This window comes from Argopecten irradians, chromosome 1 (assembly GCF_041381155.1).
Source record: "Argopecten irradians isolate NY chromosome 1, Ai_NY, whole genome shotgun sequence".
In the NCBI taxonomy this organism is placed as follows: Eukaryota; Metazoa; Mollusca; class Bivalvia; order Pectinida; family Pectinidae; genus Argopecten; species Argopecten irradians.
Genome location: NC_091134.1, coordinates 10,184,715 through 10,203,709, shown reverse-complemented (window position 1 = coordinate 10,203,709; position 18,995 = coordinate 10,184,715). Strand labels below are relative to the sequence as shown.

The window sequence follows — 18,995 nt, the reverse complement described above, 5'->3', positions numbered from 1 at the left end:
CCCATCATGTAAAAAAACCAACAAAAAATAGATTTGTGTGAAATAGCCAGCAGAGAGTGTTGTGTAATATTATCTTATGCTATGTAAAAAAAGAAAAGCATGAGTGGGGTTTACCAAAACTCTGTCACAAAACCAAGATGAGATCTATTTCGTAGACTTGACTCGAATTGATAATTCACAATTATTATAAATTCATTATTTTGGTAGTATCTACATATATATAGGGATTGAATGTATTTTTCTAATTTTCATAACGGTTATGAATAGCAGAAGGTATCTACATATCCCGTGGAGCGCGTTAGCGTTATAGTTAAAATAAGATTTGACTGACTTATTACAGTAAAACTTAGTTGATTCTATATAAAAAATCACATGAAAGATTATACACTAGACTATTATGGGAGACTATTTTTTATTGATATGAAACTGGCGTGATGTTTACAATCAGCTGATCGATGCACGAGAATCGTTGTATTCATAGTGTATTCATGGTGTTTTTATAAGCAAATGTTTGTTTTCGTCAGTTGGTTGATGACGAAACACTCAGAATCGAAATAAAAGGGTATACATTGTATCAATGTAAAGCTGTATTATAAAGCGTTCTTTGTTTGGAAACAAAGAGAAATATATATTCATAGAGATAAACTCTGGGCCGAGGTAATCGTTTCCATAGTCAAAAACGTAAACCAGTTAAATTAGTCATATCAAATAAGGCGTGCATACATACATGCGTTATTTAGATTTTAATTATTGTTTTACACGTTGAGATGACGAGATGAGAGCCCTCCTGTGTGGGAACATTTGTTTATATTTTGATATTGGTGGTTATAGAGCACCATTTACTGCATTGACATATCCCTTAAAAGGAGAACTGTTTATCATGAAACATGCATCACTTAAATATATAATTATCGCTGCATTAAAAATCCGTTGATACCCCAGTATCTGCAAATTGATTATTGCACATGTCTGCATTGTGGCAGTTTGGAACTAAACTTGTTTTAAGCCAATTATCGTTCTCATCTAAGTGCAATTACTTGTCATTTTTATTTGTCCCCTTTCAATCTTCGCTTCATATTGTTTTCATTGTCGAGAAAATCTTATATTTTAACCTACTAGCTATGTCTCAATACCGTTTACCTCGCATGTTTAATTTGCCTTAGACAGATAGATTATATCGATAACGTATTCGATCATTAAATAAAGAAAATTAGCTAGCGAGGAATTTGAAACACGACATGCGGTGACTGTCGGTTATATACTTTAATGAACTTCAAACATAAATCCGTTGTCCGAAACAGCAGCTATAGCAACAAAGGTAATGTAGCTATCTTTATTTAATTGCTACGTGACTAATGATATCTATTCTATAATACTTTTTTTTCTATCGCATTGCAATCATATAAAGAAATGGTGAAATGAAATATTAGTTCATTTTGAAAGCATTTGCAATATTCTATTCTAATGACATCTTATACTTTGAAATTTTGGTGATGTTAAGCATTATATTAGAACAACGGCATAAGCTGAGTGAATGCGGAAGGATATCTTTTATTGTTTTCACGAGAATGGAACCATATTACCCAACGTAAAGCATATAATCAATGTAAATTCGAAATGTTCGTTTTCCCAAAAACAAAAACAAAACAAAAACAAAAACCCATCAATATGAAGATCTTAAAAATGATTTTAGATTTATTTAAAAGGCGTAAAAGAAATCACTATTTCATTAGTTCAATACAATATGATTATGTCATTAGTATATCAATTGATTTTACTGTTAACGAAATGCAAATACAAATAAGTCCTCATCAAAAAGCTATTCATTATACCGTTACTAGAATATAAAAATTAAAGGTCGATTTTGTACGCAGTTTTAATGGAAAGTGTCTTCCTGTTTTGAACACAAATCCTTTACCGTTATTCATAAGTTCACACCTTGACCAGATAATAAATAAATATTTAATGCTTAATACACGCGTGTGTAGACTGACCTATTATATAACGGTCCCGTTACCGCATATACCACATTTCCAAAATCATATTAACGAAAAAAAAAACCTTTGATCTTTGAGGAAGTCTTGTCTGTCCGTTATCCCTACTTAACGGTCGGTCGTAAATGTTTAGGCATTTCTAACAATCACCCAAAAGATTAAATAGATTTATAATCTTGCCGATCAGTGATTTTCAGAGATAAATCATTGTTCAGATCCAAATCAGACATACCCCCAGAAGCAAGCTCCTGCTTTCGCCATACAAACAGTTTGTAAGCAATCAGATTTCGGGATAATAGCCACGTGTTGTGTGAATAGAACGGAAAATGCCTGGGGGTCGGATGTTTCGCTATTTAGTGGTGACCAGATAGTCGAAGGCCACCATTCTTGATCTGGACTTGGTGCCTTCGCTACTTATTATATTTACTCAAACTTCATATAAAAAAATCTTTTACAGAGAAAAACATGAAATTTATAACATCGTCCATGAGTCATACAGAAAAAGAAAACCTGAAATGCTTGGTAAGTGTTTATACATACATTTATATTTCATTTTTTATTTTTTCTTTATTTATTTATAACTGACTTTTTGTTAAATTAATTTCATTTCTGCTCAATATAATTATCTTCAAACTAACATTTTTTTAGTCATTTGATGCTTTCTTTTGTTTCACAATATTATTTTAAGTAATAAAATTATTAAATTACTGTTTATGTTATATAGTGTAAATTTTAAATGATTACAACAAAAACCTGATACGATACAAGAATCAATATTTGTTAAAATTATTAAACTATGTATGATTCAAGTAACGTTTCTGAGAAATTATCACACTTGCCTTTTTATTCTAATGTATGTTTTATTAAGTATTTTTATTTAAATATAATAATTAATTGTAACGTAAAATATCTAATTTAGAATAAAACTAACTTTTTATTCATAAGTATTCCACTTGTTGATTTGATTAAAGTAATGAAATAATGCATATAGGTAATTAATCAAGAGGCTATTACATAATTAAGTTTTAATCTTTTGTTTTTCATTATGCCATTTATTAAATAAAGATATTTGATAATTTGATTACATTTTTTGAAACTTTGATACCAAGAAATATAAAACATGATACAAAAACATCTCTGTAATTATAAAAGAAATCTGAAAATGAGACTCCTATAATACATTTCAACAGTAAACTGTTTGAAGATTCCACCAAACATAGCTGTTTCTGTTAACGGTATTTAAGTATTCCCTATACTGTACAATGTAATAATACCACATACGCCATCAAGTTAAATGATAATCACTCGACCCAGTCACTAATACTATATATTTATTGCTAGACAACATGAATGAGAGGGGCGTGTCCCATTTGTTGCATCACAAAGCAGTGCCGCCCTTCGTAAAAACAAACATTTAGGTACCGCAAAGGCGGGTAACGCCCCATAAATTTGTTTTAGGAAGGAAGCTGTAGATATTTAAGTGATTACCCCAGGGTACTGTGCTCGATAATATCAGATAAATTAGACAAGTGGTCTTTATGATTTCTAGTAATATTTACGCAAGACAAATCACTTATCGTTTTATTATTTATGTAAAATAGCTAATCCGTACATTAGTGATAGGGGGAAAAACTTCATCTTTCACTACAATGTATTGTTTTCTCTCTTTCTTAAAAAACAGGATTTGTAAGCAAAATTAAAAATCTTACATGCCCAACCAATTCTGTTTCATATCCATTTATTGCATTTGTAGTTGATATACAATTTTGTTAATTGTTTATTCACAAAGTGTAATGTTGCTTTAAAACGGAAATTAATTATATTTGTCTCCGTTTTAAGTTTTTGCTTTCTTTGTTAACTAGAGTGGATTTCATTTCCATGCAAAGTATGTTATTTCATCATTCTATAAGTAGCATTCATAAACGTCATACATAATTTCTGTTGTTGTTTTTGGTATTTGCAGTATAAAGAAACACAGATAAAACCAATGTCAGACAGATACCTCAAGGGTAGGATTATGCTACTTCAGTCATGATAAATATTTTTCAAGTTTCTTTAACAACAGAATTTTTTTCTTTTACAGACGAGAAAGCATATTGCCGAGAGACAAAGGCGGGCCAGGATCAACCTTCTCTTGGAACAGTTAGAAACACTTGTATTGCCTCAGGATTCCGAGGTACGTAACAATGTGTTCTTACACACAAATCACAATTGATTATATACAGATACGACAGAATTCTATTTAAAGTCCCCGATGATTTTAAGATAAATGAGTATAAGGGCCGGTTAAGTTCATTCATTGATAAATATACAATGCCGAAGGGAATGTCTATGGTCATAAGTGCTTGACTAGTCTGTGTTTGTCGTTTGTGTGTGGTCATTTTTGTATGAAGAAGCAGATAACAAGAAATACACATTTAAATTAGGTCATTTCGGAAAACAATATGTAAATCCTGATGACATGGACTATGATATTTTTAACTTATATCTTTAGTCAATCGTCATCCTTTATATACATATATAATTGGTATATGTGTACAAGTTTTTAAAACTCACGACTAGGATATATGTGGATCAAGTTAATACATTTGTCACAAACGGAGAAAATCGACATTATAAATGAAAGAACGTTTATTTCTCTACTGTTTCCTTAATTAAAGACCCTCACAATTTCTATGAAATAAGTGTCAGATGAGGACAGTAAACTCTTAGAAGGGTCTGCTTTGCTGATATATCAATGTACATTTATGCTATTTGATATCCTTGTCGTTTTGTCAATATAGTAATTGTATGCTTTTTACCTTTCAGCCGTCACCCGTAAAACTGGAGAAAGCTGAGGTACTAGAGAAAACCGTGGATTACATAAAGAGACGGAAAAGTACGGAGAAACAATGTAAGTTAATTTACACATACTTTACCACATTCGCATATAAAGGACACTTTAAGTACGCCTAATATTGTATCGAATACAATTTTAAATAGACTGTTCGCTTTGATATTCTATCCATAATACAGCCACGTTAAAGAAAGCCCTTATACTCTTGGTGTTATAGATTTAATTTTTTAGTGTTGTACAAATTAAATCAACAAATGTATTGGAATAGAATATTCATTTTATATTGGCAAAACAAAAATTGTTCAAAATTGATTAATTATTACATGAAATGGTTATACGAATCAAGTATTAAATATGACATACTATTGTCATGTTTACAGGTTCCAGAGCGGAGTATGAGAAGGGTTATAGGGAGTGCTTACGGAAAGTATCTAACTTTATAGATGGTTCTGCCCTGCCTCCACTTCAGAAGAACAACTTACGTGCATGTTTAGTGAGCCAGCAGGCTGCAAGTGAACAGACAATGGAAACGCCGCTTTCCGAGTCCGCAAATCACATACGTCATCATCAACTTCCACAGCAGAACCTCATCGGAAGTCAGTGTACGCCAATACAGTATATCAAACAGGAAGTTGATGTCATGCACTGTCACAACAATTCATTTGATGCAGTTCCTCAGTATCAAATGTTGGTGTCTCAAGAACATATTCCTCCAATCGTCCATCTCCAAGTGTCTCCAGTGTCACAGCATATGACAAACACCTATTCGTCTGTTCCTCGTTATCAAAGTCCTGTATCTCAAACATATGAAAACATACATATTAACACAGGAGGCAGACATATGCAAATCATGAGCTCTGGTGCAACTCAGTTTTGCGAGCAAGACAGTAATGGAATCGCTGATTCCAACGTGTGGAGACCTTGGTAGACGCAGCGATGGCTGTTATTAGATTTTTTTTTCAAATTGTGCTTTTCTCTTTATCGTAATTGTAGTGGTGAAGATTGACTAAAAATTCTTCGTGACATTTAAACAGAATGCGGACAAACATTTAACCACAACCTGGAACTGAATTTAATCATTGAACATACATTTTTTCGTCTGTTATTATATGTTTTCATATAAATAAAATATATTGTTACTGAAAAATACTTTTGTTTTCTTAAGTATGAAGATTTTAGCTCCGTATTGTGTTAATATTAGCCAACCAATCGGAACACGATATTTGTATTCAAGATATTCTGCAATTGTTTAAAAGACCTGATGGTGACGTTATATTTATATATGCCCCTATAATCAGTGGGAGGGGGTTGCGTTCAAATTAGCGTAATCGCAATGGCGTATGCATACACAGTGCATGATCGGTCTACTTCTAGTTCACGCTTGGATAAGAAGTTGCGTCCTATAATAATCTAAACAAGCTAATACTAACTTTTTAATTTTTCACATATTACAAATTTGCTTTGAATTCTTAATAAACTGAAAAAAAAACGTTTTCGGTCTTTTATTCAAGGGCGAAGGAGGCGTTGGGGGGGTGGCAGGGGAACAGGTCTTTTTTAACCCACCCCCCATTTCGCCGAGTGAAATGTTCTAAAAATGCACATTTGAAAGAGAATGAATGGTCCTCCTGCACAGTTTTGTACTTCAAAAGTTTCGCTGCGCGGCGCGTTTCCTAAAACGTTCAAGTACGTAATGTTCAAACCTTTAATAATGAAAATTCAATACACACAAACAAGACTAAAATGTCCATTAAGGGATTATACTATTTCAAAAATATGCCTTTTAAAAGATTAGTTTCTTTATATGTCTTAGAAAGACAATAAATTTATTATTATTTTGAGTTACATAACAGTGCGCCGATGTTGTGAATCCGGTATGTTCACATCGAGCTGAGTTGCATAATGGTATGACGGCACTCACAATTATCATTTCTAAATCCAGGTAACTTTAAATCGAAAAAAAAATCCATGTTAAGAACGCTTTAAAATAATCAAATTCATTGTAAAACTCATCTCAGCCATTTCAAATCGTATTTTTTTTCTAGGGGAGAACCCATGACCCGCAAAACAACAAAATCTCACACCTTCGGTGCTGACAAATTCATCAAATACATTGTCAAACTCATCTCAGCCATTCTAAATCCAAATTTTCCCTCGGAAGATACCCCGGACCCCCCAAACACCAAAAGCTCGCGCCGAAATAATCAAAATACATCGTAAAACTCATCTCAGTAATTCTAAATCGTAATATTTTTCCAGTGGATACCCCGGAACCCCCCCCCCCCCCTCAACTTGGACGCTAATTTGCGTATTCATTAATTTCCTGTTAGCGACGCCACTGTCTATAAATGTGTACACGGATTAATGTAATGAAATATGTAAAAAGTATATCAAGTATCTCCTGTGAGTGAGTGCGGGGTGTGGAGGCAGGGGGTTACGAAATATTGAGGACCTTTGCCCCACCATTACGTTTCATCTTCATACGCCACTGATATTGGTTTCAAGACTGATCCTAAGACGACACACAATAAAATGCTCGTCAGAACTCATCTGTTTCCTCGTCATTTTGGCGGATTTCAAAATAACACTAAAGAGTTGTTATCAGATCCAAATATCCAAGAACATGTGGATTTGACATCAAAACAGAACATGTGTTCAATCATAGTTACGGTAATAAACAACAAAATAAATCGCTGGTTGGGGCTACAATCAGGGAATTTTCAGGAATCCCCAGGAAAATTCGGGGGATACAGAACATCGGTGAACAATTCTGGGAGCGTCTAAGCGAACAATAAGTTAACTGATCACGTACATGTTTGTGGAAAACATACATAACAGGTATCCGAAATAAGTATCATCAGCTTTATCCGCCTTCGTTGAATTCAAAACACACACACCATGCAAACTACTTGTCTATCCTCCGTACAAGAATTTGAAAGTTTATGATTATGAAGAATTTAGTCTTCGGATCTATATCGCAGACCGATACATCCATGACATACATTCAGTAGCTTATTGGTCTTACCATCAATAAGCTAGTCTATATAACTACAGTAAGTTTCCTCGGTTGAAAATCAAATATGGCGGCTCGTTCAACTTCGGACCGCATCACTACTTTCCAACGACACATATAGTCGTTCCGTCTCGAATATCTTTTTTTTTCGAAAGAGCATTATTGTTATATGATCAAAATTTTCAAATTGAAAAAACCAACATATTCTAAAAATAATTGAAAGATGTCATTGTTATGCTTCAAATCTAACCTCATGTAGCATCATGTTAAACAAATGTAACTACACGTATATATTGTCATCGTGACTACCGTGGTTACCCAAACTAGCAACCAGCACTATTTTCAATTTAAGGACGAACATGTAAAAATAGAATTATTTATGTAAATATATAGATCGAAAAGTGTTTTGATTGCGTTAAAGGTGGTATGAACACAATTGGATACCGACATATTCAACATATGTACATGTAGCGCGTTAGCGTTACATTGAATATGTCTGTATCCAATTGCGTTCATCCTTTACAGCTATCAAAACCCTGTTCAAAGTCTATATGAAATCAACAGATAAACAGAATCCAACATAACTATATTTTCCAGAATAAATCAACGTCGGTATATTAGCCATTATCCATGCATTTTTAAAAACAATAATCATATCTAATATTAGAATTAAGGACCTTTGATTCCGTTGATATGGTGCTTTACCCCCCTGGTATAATATTAAATATTATATTATATTAATCCTACCATATTATACATGTAGCACAACATGGACCTCAACAAAGGTCCATAATCGATAAATATATGTGTAATAATGATATTTTCATACATTTACTACGGAAACGTACGGTTCGTCATTGCCTTTTCTATCAGTCTAATATTTTATTGTTTAGTTTAATGTCCTGTTATTGTCTGTAATTGTATGATGCAACGTATTGGTTTAGTATGTGGTTAAATAGCACACCTTAAACGTGGTCTTTATATCATAGCATCTACAATTAAATTATTGCCACGATGTTGAAGTTTACAATATAATAAAAATTATGATCTTGAACATAACAAAATACACCCGTATTACACGTAGTGTAATTTTACTATATAAATCTAGCAGTCACGGTGATTGATCTTACTGTGTAACTGATCCTGTTGAGCTTCGGCGGCGTTGACCAGCTAATTATAACGGGAATGCTTCTTGAGCCACGAATTCATTCCCCACCTGATGCTAAAAATGTGAAAAGTCAGAATTATGCAATCTCCTTCTCTATTGGAGAAAGACGAATGAATAATGAGTTGAATTCCAATAGTTAGGATCAATGATATTTTAAACTTTCATTTTTACCGCAAGCGCACGTGTCCAATTGTAACGCTAAATTTCTCATTTGTCGGTTGAGAAACCGCCGCAGGCAAAACACGATATCTTTATTCAGTGACCGAGAGAACCGCGATATTGATCTAGAGGATTCAATACGTTGTCGGATGGCTGACGGGTGTTAAACAACATCACAATGAAGTGATTATCGACTCAAGAATCTTAAAGGCCACACGCCAACCTCCGGAGAAGGAGGGGGTGGGCGGATCTAGGAAGAACGCCGGATTTTAAAGCAACTATATCACTGAATCCTCTTATTGGTATCAATGAGATCATGCCAGCTGGAGACAAATGTATCTACAGGAGGTTTCTACTTAATGGTTTGTTTTTGTTTTGTCCAGGTACACCAATGCAAGAATTTGTAAAATAATGTTAAATGAAGCGAACTGATTGCAATACTACAAATTCCTAAATCTGTGGAATAACATAAACAGAAACCATGCAACATAAGAACATCTCTTTCTTAACTAGAAAATACACTTATTTTTTATCAATTAATATAATGTGAAACAATACCAATATCTCATTATAAATCTCGTCCTTTATACCCTTTTCCACCTGTCAATTTTATTGATAAATAAAGCGACGTACGAAAGCCAAAAATATCACGGGAACTCATTATACATATTCATCCCTTTCTCTATATACATGATTGATTTTAATCGCTTGTTGTCCTTCCTTAATCGTCTTTGGACTATCGATTATCTTACATTTTGGTTTGATTTTTAATAAATAAATACATGATTTTTCAGACATTCTTATCTATATGAAAATGACATCACATCACGATTTAATACTCAGCGGACAGTAATCACGTTTAAAGCTTTGACCAACAAGGTGTTCAGAAAAACACCACTGTATGCCGTATAGCTAGTGAAAGGCGCGATAATGCTATTTTTGCGATATAGGATTGATAACTTACCGAAAATGTGGTAGGGTGAATAGAAAAAAAATACGTGAAGTACAGTATGTTACATTATGTATATTCAACTATACAGACATAGTTTAAATGCTCCGTCATTGAGAAATGGTATTTTTCTCTCTATCAAAACACAAGAGCAAACGAATAAGCAGTTTTCTTTAGTTGCAAAAGCTACTTACTGTACACCATTACCACCATTGAAACCTTTGAGCTTCTAATTCTACTTTAAGATAAAAAAATATCAAAAATAACTTGATAGCGTTACTGCAAATATAATCGACCGTGAACAAGAAACGACTATGTAGTATACTCGTATCTTATGTACTATACATGTTCATTCTGACAAGTCAAATATCTATGCTATTGCATGACTTGTTCTCAATATTGAATACATACTGCGATCAGAGACAGATATTTGTTGAGGCAATAATCAAGATTAATTAGTTATACACTTCAATGTTTGTTTACATCCTTTATTAATTCACGCATGTATCTGTTGCTTGAAGTTCAGTCCGGAGAAAAATGACATCTTTATTAGAAAATTTGCATTGTTTCTTTTTATAGTAATGTATTTTAAATATATATGTTTCTATGTCATCACGTTATGGCATGAGGAACAAAAGACTTCAAACAACAACACATATCCGTCAGATTGTTCTAGGTTATTAAAAGCCTTGTAAGGAAAAGGAATAAACTGAGATATGATGATGGCTTGTTTCGAACAGAAGGAACGTTCTCAGCATACCACCAAATTAATACGGCAACACGTTTTTGCATTTCGGTGGTCTAGAAACAATTTATAAGACTATTGTAATTCTTGTCTTTACCACAATATTTTTAATCAAAATAAACGATAGGAAATGGCAAATGCCAATATTTGAAAATAAGCTCAAATAAAGTTGCCATATTCTATTTTCCAGTGATGAATGTTCACGGCTAGTTGGAGGAGGAAATTTCATTAAAATAAGACACACTGAATGAATTTTCCCCAATTGTTTTCGTTTTTATTTGGCATTCCAATTTACTTACAAAATGAATGAATTATGTATGAATTATGTATGAATAATGTAAGAATCATACAAAAATGACATTAAATGATGAATTAAGACAACTAACTAAGCAACGGCGAACTATTGTAATCTAAACTGTACATGATATCGTTATATTACGCTATAACACAAGATATTATCCTTGTAGAATTATAATGTTCATAACGGTATTTTTGGGACTTAACAACTAACAGCAAAGTTTCTAATAACGAAACTGTTATAACATTACATTACATTATGTATGTACACCATTAGAGGTAGACAGTTTTAAAATAAATTGGCAATAACATATTTTTTTACTTTATCGATTCTTCTGGACAAGAACATTCTATATACAAAGTAGTGGATACTTTTATAAAGCTAATAACTTAATAAACATACAGTATTATATGTTATAGAGCACTAAACATAACAGCGAAAAACAATCCAACGGCTGTTCCAAAAACTGAACTGTACACTGTTCCCGCTGAATTATTGTCTTTATCAGTTTGTGACTGACGTAATTGGCGATGGAAATTTGAAGCCTTGCAAACGTTTCCAAGTTGTTCGTTTAATGAAGCGTCTTTTTGACAGCGAGCCGGAAGTAGTGTGCACTCGTGCTCGTTTTTGAGGCCAACACTGTTCGCTGGGCATTTGTCCTTCCACCCTTTCATATCGCACTGGAGATGCTCAACTCGTACTCTGTGGATACAAATGAAGATGTTATCGGGTTAGAGGACATTTGCAAATGAAAGAGAACTATTCTCTATCAATGGAATTAGGAATTCTTTAAAGTGAATAAAATGTATTTTAAATCTGATTTGGAATCTGATCTTTTTATCTTTTTCGAAATGATTTATATATTTTGTTCGTATCTATATATATCTTGAATGACTGTCCTAAAAAGTTTTTAACATTGGACCATATTATTTTATTTGGGTTAGATCGTATATCTTACCTGCAATATTCCTTGAAATATTTGTCTTTGTCGACGACATTTTCGATCTCTTTTGCCGTTAACTCAATCATTTTGGCCATCATTTCATCGAAACAGGCAACGACGGATGGTGGGGGTTCTTGGAAACAAGACAGACCGCTTACGTACACTGCAAATAAAGACAATGGTGAGAATAAGGATTTTAATAATGTTGTGTGATCTGGTATATTTACAGGTTGTTCAGAGTTACCCGCCAAAATCAAGGTATTACAGCACTTATTGCAATACATGCATGTAAATGCGATGTAATATAATTATTGTATAATTATCGACGGGTTGGTGTAATTTAAAAACTCAGGTAAAATAATTAAAAATCCAATTCATATTCTGTATCATCCAATTCATATTCTTTATAATAGAGAGAGAGCGATTGTGTGATTTTAATTGCAATTGACATTCTTCGTATAATATTTATAAAATGTTTATTTTATACTTACCATCTATGTCTTGACACAGAACCTCGATACTCTTCTCCATTGAATCGTGATCGTATCCGGTCAGTAACATATACTCCTGGGCCCCCGGGCACTTGCTGATCACAGCCCTCATACATTGGTAAAGCTCAATGCGGGATCTGCAGTCAGAGAGTATACAATTCGTGATACGTGAAAATATAAATTTAAGTACATAAAGAAAGGTTTTGGTATTAATACTTAAAGACACATAATTCTCTAGGTGAAAGATATAGTAACCGATTAATGCATATAAGGATACATTTCATATTTCTTACCAATCAATTTCTTACCGAACGAAGGGAAGTAACTTCAATAAAAAATGGGAATATGTTGTGACAATACTCACGCGCAGAACTTTACAGCGGAAGGCTTATCACGTCCAATCAGAGCTCCTTTTACAGCCGACGAGTTGCTGATAAACATAGATTTGTCAAATCCGACCTTGTCGTGGCACTCCTGCATATCAGGCTTCAGGGTTTTAATACATTCACTGGCCGGGGACAGATTTCCTGTGTAAAAATAAATAAACAAAATAAATACGAATCTTTTTGCGTTGGGTAATGAAAAATAGCATTAATTAAAGCAAAAATTGGGTAATGAAAAATAGCATTAATTAAAGCAAAAATAAAACTGATACTGATTACAATGAAAATAATTTTGATCGTTTTCAATTTTGTTTATTTACAATTGCATTCTACTTTTTTGCAGAAATTTTTTATTTAATTAGCTTCATTATACAACCTACCTGCGCCACAAACAGCCTGAAGAGCATTGATCCGGTTTACTATTTGTCCCTCCGCGAAATTGAACTCTTTCTTGTCAGCACAGGCGCCTTTACCTCTCATAGTTAGTGTCGGTGGAATTACACATTGGATAAGGTCTGTTCTGATCCTTTGAATGCAATAAACACATTTTGATACATTATTTTTATAATTATGGTTAAAAGAGAAGCCGTCGAATTTTGTTATTGTTAAAAGTTAATAGTTTTGAGAAAGAAAGTTTCGCGTCACATTTGCTTGAATTTAAAACGTTTCTTTTTCACCAAATTCAGATACATTACTTCGTTAAAAAATTTTAGTTACAGCACTATCAAAGCTACATTAAAAGTTTAAAAGCATTGAAACGGAACAAAAATTATCTTAATTTTACAACATAGGTAACAAAACAGACCGTGCATTGATTAACTCAGGTGTTACAGGAAGTAATCGATTGGAGATGAGTTCCATGAAAGTACAACTGATTTTACTTACGCGCAAAGAGCGTTCCTAAGTTCTCCTACATTGGCATTTGGGGGCAACTGGACCATGGTTCCATTGGTAATAATAGCGTCGGCGAGCTGTATCGGAACTCCTTGTTTCATAAAACAATTAACACTAATCTGCTGCACCTGTTGAATACATTGTCCAGGTAACGGAGCAGTATTTGGGGCACTGGTTACCGCCTGGCCGTTGGGAGTAGCTGCTTGACCAGGCTGGACCTGTCCCGGCTGCATTTGTTGACCAGGTTGCATTTGTCCTGGTTGAACTTGTCCAGTCTGTTGTCCGAGTTGACTCTGTTGACCAGGCTGAACTTGTCCGGGTTGAAATTGTTGCCCAGGCTGAGTTTGTCCGGGCTGAAACTGTTGCCCTGGTTGGCTCTGTGCAGATGGGAATTGTTGACCAGGCTGAACTTGTCCGGGCTGAAATTGTTGACCCGGTTGCACTTGTCCGGGTTGAAATTGTTGCCCTGGTTGAACTTGCCCAGGTTGAAATTGTTGACCTGGTTGAACTTGCCCGGGCTGAAACTGTTGCCCGGGTTGAATTTGTCCAGGCTGTAATTGTTGCCCGGATGGGAACTGTTGACCCTGTGGAAACTGTTGCCCTCCAGGGAACTGTTGACCTTGTTGAGCTGTGACAGAACCCAATAAGGCGATGCCTGAAACAAAATATATCGCCATTTTACAAACACAACACAAGATGTGGATATTATATGAATTTGAACATTTTTCACAAAACCTCGTCGAATCATTGGTGTTTTTACAAACCTTAATATTTATATCAATAATTGATTAAAACAAATATACGTTCCTGGTAATTATATTCACAACAAACTCAACCAGTATAGAAAGTATAATTATTCTCCGAAACCAAATTAAAGAAAATAGCAGAACCAATCTGCCAACCATATCATTTCAAATAGCTATCAATTTGAATAAATTGAAGCAAAATAGTCAAGGGGGTTAAATAATAAAAAAACCTGATAACCTACCTAAAATCAACGGAATCATGTCGGTCAACTTATCCTTATTTTGTTCCTCTAAAAGTGATTCTGTACACTGTTGTAACCGGCTGAACGGTTAGCTACGAAATGGCAACAGTGGATGATTCGCTTAAGTACTAAGTCTCGTCGGTAGTAAATGAACTCATCATAATTTGACACTTGCTGGTCGGAATACATTTCGAATGACGAAAATCTTAGGTAAATCGTACTAGAAAACATAACTCCATCATACATACCTGTTAGGTGAGCTGTCAATCAAATCTACCTGTTCAGTCACCTGAGTGACAGGTGCGGGGTAAAGATGTACCTTGGTTAGCATAGGGGTCGAGCAGATGACCGTTGGTCAGCGTTATGAATCATTAATTGGTGTCTGTCCTTTGCAATCGATTGACCACCGTGCACGTAAAACGGAATGTGGGACATGTTTCAATCTTGACACGATGACTATATTCGTAATGACAGAATTTGACTATTCTATCCGGATACACAGAGATGTCATCGTGTCTAAACTAAATTCCCTCAAGCAAATTACGGCGATGAACCATATTAACCACACTTTCGTCAATTTACATACGTAATACATCCCAACAACTATTCGACATATCTATTTTTACTAAATTATAGAACATGAAATCATCTATACGTAAAACGTCAACAATATCTTGTTTCTCCCATGAAAGTTTGACATTTTAGTGACACCTTTATAGATGTTGTTAGAAGTTTCCATTTTAGGAAATAGAAAGATGAAAGCTTTACAATATTTGTTTTCCGAATCTACAAAATAATTTTATATGTAAAGGTAAACAATTGATGGATTAATTTTTTGTTTTATATCTATACACCAACTTATGCATGCAAAACATTACCACAAATCTTGGGGTGTAGTTTTACAACACAATATATGATGTTTTCTAGTGTTTCTATTTATTTATAATGTACACTGTACATGATGTGTTCCAAACTATTCATAGATAAAATAACATTCATTTTTCATTTCATCAATAATTTTTCATGTCACTAATTCATCTCTCATTGTCAAAAGGATAAATTGTATCCTTATAATACATACATTTAAAATGTCACTGAAGGAAATATGTAGAATATAAACGCAAAATCCTGTACGAAACACATTTATATATCAATTTATATGATACTAACGGCCAACCAGTAAGAAACCGATAATTAAAAAAGACGGTTAATTTGCGTGGAGTTAAAATGTGGCTAGCAGGTAGTAATGTTAATGTGTACTCATTGTACTCAAGTGGTTTCTAGTTAACGATTTGATGGAGGGATATGTTCGACAAACACTCAGAACGCGTAATAGTGTAGGTCAATAAGGGGATATTCCTATACACATTGTAGTATGTAATTTTAGGAATAATTTGTTTTGTTTGCTATTTTGTGTATTTTTCGTTTTTATATTAAAATATCAGGACATTAGATACGAAACTTTTATAAGCATAATATTAGCATAATATTCACTTGCACCCTCACATTATGATATTATTTTTCAAACGTACTTTTATTTTTTCCCAACAAATTTCAATAACAATATTATTCAGATTAGCATCTATTCGACGATTAATTATACAACATCCATATCAGAAAAAAATATCATTTTCATTGTTAGATGAAGCCAAGCGGCCGGGCGTCAATTTGTTTTCCTTTTGACATTACACATTCATGTTTTGGTTGTTAGTGTAATTGTTTGATGTTTACTGACAGATAAGATAAGAGCCACGATCAGATACTCTCGCTTACCAAGAGTTCTAACACCGTCTTGATCTGTTAACCTTGTCATTATAACCATGCACTCAGTAACATTTTCATACACATATATCATTAATGTTACTGATATACATCATTACCTCATCAAAGTGAAAATGATACACATGTATTGAATTCATTGTGTGTAACATATTGTGGATTGTCACGAAGTTTCATCGAATATTGATATACTCATATTTCTTTCTTCCTGAATAACAATAAACACCTAACTGATATCGTTTGGTTTAATAACCAGTTGTTTTATATTGCCATAGGCAACATGCAAAAAAATATTCGTTTGTCATTTTTAGGGGTATTCGTTAGCAATAATTGCCTATCAATTAAGGTATGCAATATTGTAGACTTCATTGGCATTACATAATTAAAATACGAGTAATGTAAGCATCATGAAAAATAATACAGACCCCATAGCAACACAGCAGATATACTACAACTAGCGCAAACAGAGGAAATGGCTGACGGATATCAATGGAGATAGCGGTAGACGTAAAAGGTCGGTGTGACATTTGGAGAAAATAAATATACTGTAATATAGATTAACGAAACAGAAAAAAAAATATAGAAGGGAAAAATACAAATCTTGAAGATGAAAACACCAAAAAATATACATATGAACATATCGCAATATTTTAACCATACCGATCCCCTGTAAGAACCGAAGAAATGCGGAGAAGAGGGATTTCAAATAACATGTTTTGTAGAAGACCTGAGTAACAATGCATGATACTACTGCTGTTTCCATGGGTATACACCAAAACATTTAGCCTATAAACCCTCCTCTTAGCAATATTGTGTACCAAATATAATATCGATTTGTCTGACAAATCATACAGAACTTTCTTCCACAAAGATAGTATTGTTTTATTATTGTGATGTGTAACCAGTGGTAGGTTTAATAGCTTCACTTATTTACTATTTATTTAGTTAATACGCGATGAACCACAAGTAAAATACATTTATAAACCCATTATTTACAATCGTATATATGTGTTTCACTCGTTTTTAATCTTATTTACTTTCTATCCACGGACAATACCAAAGCAATTCATTCTCTGATTTGGTGCTACCAGCCAGTGTGTGCGTCACTTTTTAACTCCACAAGCGTCACATTCAGTAATGATAAACCCTTAGAATGTAGGTCAAGGTTTTGTACTGGTGTATTCTGTCAACCCCTTTAACCAGGAAGTGATAAAAAACGGTAGATATCACGTGATAACAAAACATGTTTGTGTTGAGATATCGATCATCATCGCCGGCGTGATTGACGCGTTGGACCCGCCCACATTTCCTGAGGCTGGTTATTATTATTGATTGGTTATTCCTTCCGTACGTAGATATTACTAAACCTACGTAAAATATTTGCTCAATTGAATCCACGCTGGACATACATATTAGTAACTAGATTCATTTCACCCACTCCAATAGTTAGGACATGATTGGCTATATTGTGGTACGTGTTTTGTGTGCACTTGTTCATTTGATGTAGATTTAGACAAAGATAATAAATTTATCAAGGAATATTTAGTTCTTTCTCATAAGACTGTTTTGAATGACCTTATCGAATCGTTTATGTACATTATTTAAGAAATAATGTTATATAAAATGATCGGTGAGTTATTTTAGAACTGTTACCATTGAAAATTGGAAAAATAAATATTGAAAATAAATAAATGAATAAATAAATAAATATATAGATAGATAAATAAATAAATAATTAAATTTATAGATAGATAAATAAATAAATAATTATTTTTGCGGGCTCATGATACGAACTCACTGTAGACGATGCATTAAAAAGAAAACTTAATGAAAAAATCCAAACACTTATGATTTATTTATCAATTTTTGAAGACGTTTCAAACATTTTAACAATATTACAATTCCGTTGAATCAAGTTATGATACACAGAATACAGTCCTCAAAACATAATGTCTATGTTATGTGTACTTCACATATGTTATCAATGTCGATATATATATAGTCTAAAATCTTATACATATACGTAAAATGTTTTATATACTCATGTCGTTCGTATGGAACAATTAAAGTGATTCTAAGACCACTATAAGAGAGAACACATTTACATGTATTTAACATGCTATATTACAGTTGTCTCCCTTGGTTCCCGCCTTTACCCTTGTGATGTAGAATCTCGTTGGTTTACAGAGGTTTGTATTACTATCACATTCGTTATGGATGAATGAATGTTTATCAAAATATTAAAAAAACAACTTTGCTTTTTGATCTTGGTTTTTTTCTTAATTTGAGATTTATCTTTTTGAAATTAGATCAACACAATGCTATCAGATACAAATATCATCATCTAAGGTGATCGGG

The 18,995-nt window shown here is 33.4% G+C and overlaps 2 protein-coding genes across 2 annotated transcripts; one reads left to right on the top strand and one right to left on the bottom strand.

Annotated features, from left to right (window-relative positions):
- Positions 1 to 2,400: 2,400 nt before the first annotated feature.
- On the top strand, positions 2,401 to 5,977 carry LOC138309508 (transcription factor HES-4-like). Its single transcript, XM_069250728.1, has 4 exons — positions 2,401 to 2,516; positions 4,078 to 4,170; positions 4,803 to 4,887; positions 5,211 to 5,977. The coding sequence occupies exons 1-4, from the start codon at positions 2,460 to 2,462 to the stop codon at positions 5,756 to 5,758; spliced, it is 783 nt and encodes a 260-aa protein (XP_069106829.1). The 5' UTR covers positions 2,401 to 2,459; the 3' UTR covers positions 5,759 to 5,977.
- A 5,132-nt stretch (positions 5,978 to 11,109) lies between these two features.
- LOC138317149 (uncharacterized) lies at positions 11,110 to 14,967 on the bottom strand. Its single transcript, XM_069258712.1, has 7 exons — positions 14,859 to 14,967; positions 13,862 to 14,525; positions 13,357 to 13,502; positions 12,958 to 13,120; positions 12,594 to 12,730; positions 12,118 to 12,265; positions 11,110 to 11,861 (listed from the first exon to the last, which is right to left on the bottom strand). Exons 1-7 carry the CDS (start codon positions 14,875 to 14,877, stop codon positions 11,573 to 11,575), a joined length of 1,566 nt encoding a protein of 521 aa, XP_069114813.1. The 5' UTR covers positions 14,878 to 14,967; the 3' UTR covers positions 11,110 to 11,572.
- Between the last annotated feature and the right edge of the window lie 4,028 nt (positions 14,968 to 18,995).

Coding starts and splice junctions, on each gene's coding strand:
- LOC138317149 (XM_069258712.1), bottom strand. Junction 13,503..13,861: donor CTTAGGAACGCTCTTTGCGC/GTAAGTAAAATC, acceptor TTGCATTCAAAG/GATCAGAACAGACCTTATCC. Junction 12,266..12,593: donor TCTGTGTCAAGACATAGATG/GTAAGTATAAAA, acceptor CTTTATTTGCAG/TGTACGTAAGCGGTCTGTCT.
- LOC138309508 (XM_069250728.1), top strand. CDS start 2,460: ATGAAATTTATAACATCGTCCATGAGTCATACAGAAAAAGAAAACCTG. Junction 4,171..4,802: donor TATTGCCTCAGGATTCCGAG/GTACGTAACAAT, acceptor TTTACCTTTCAG/CCGTCACCCGTAAAACTGGA. Junction 4,888..5,210: donor GAAAAGTACGGAGAAACAAT/GTAAGTTAATTT, acceptor TCATGTTTACAG/GTTCCAGAGCGGAGTATGAG.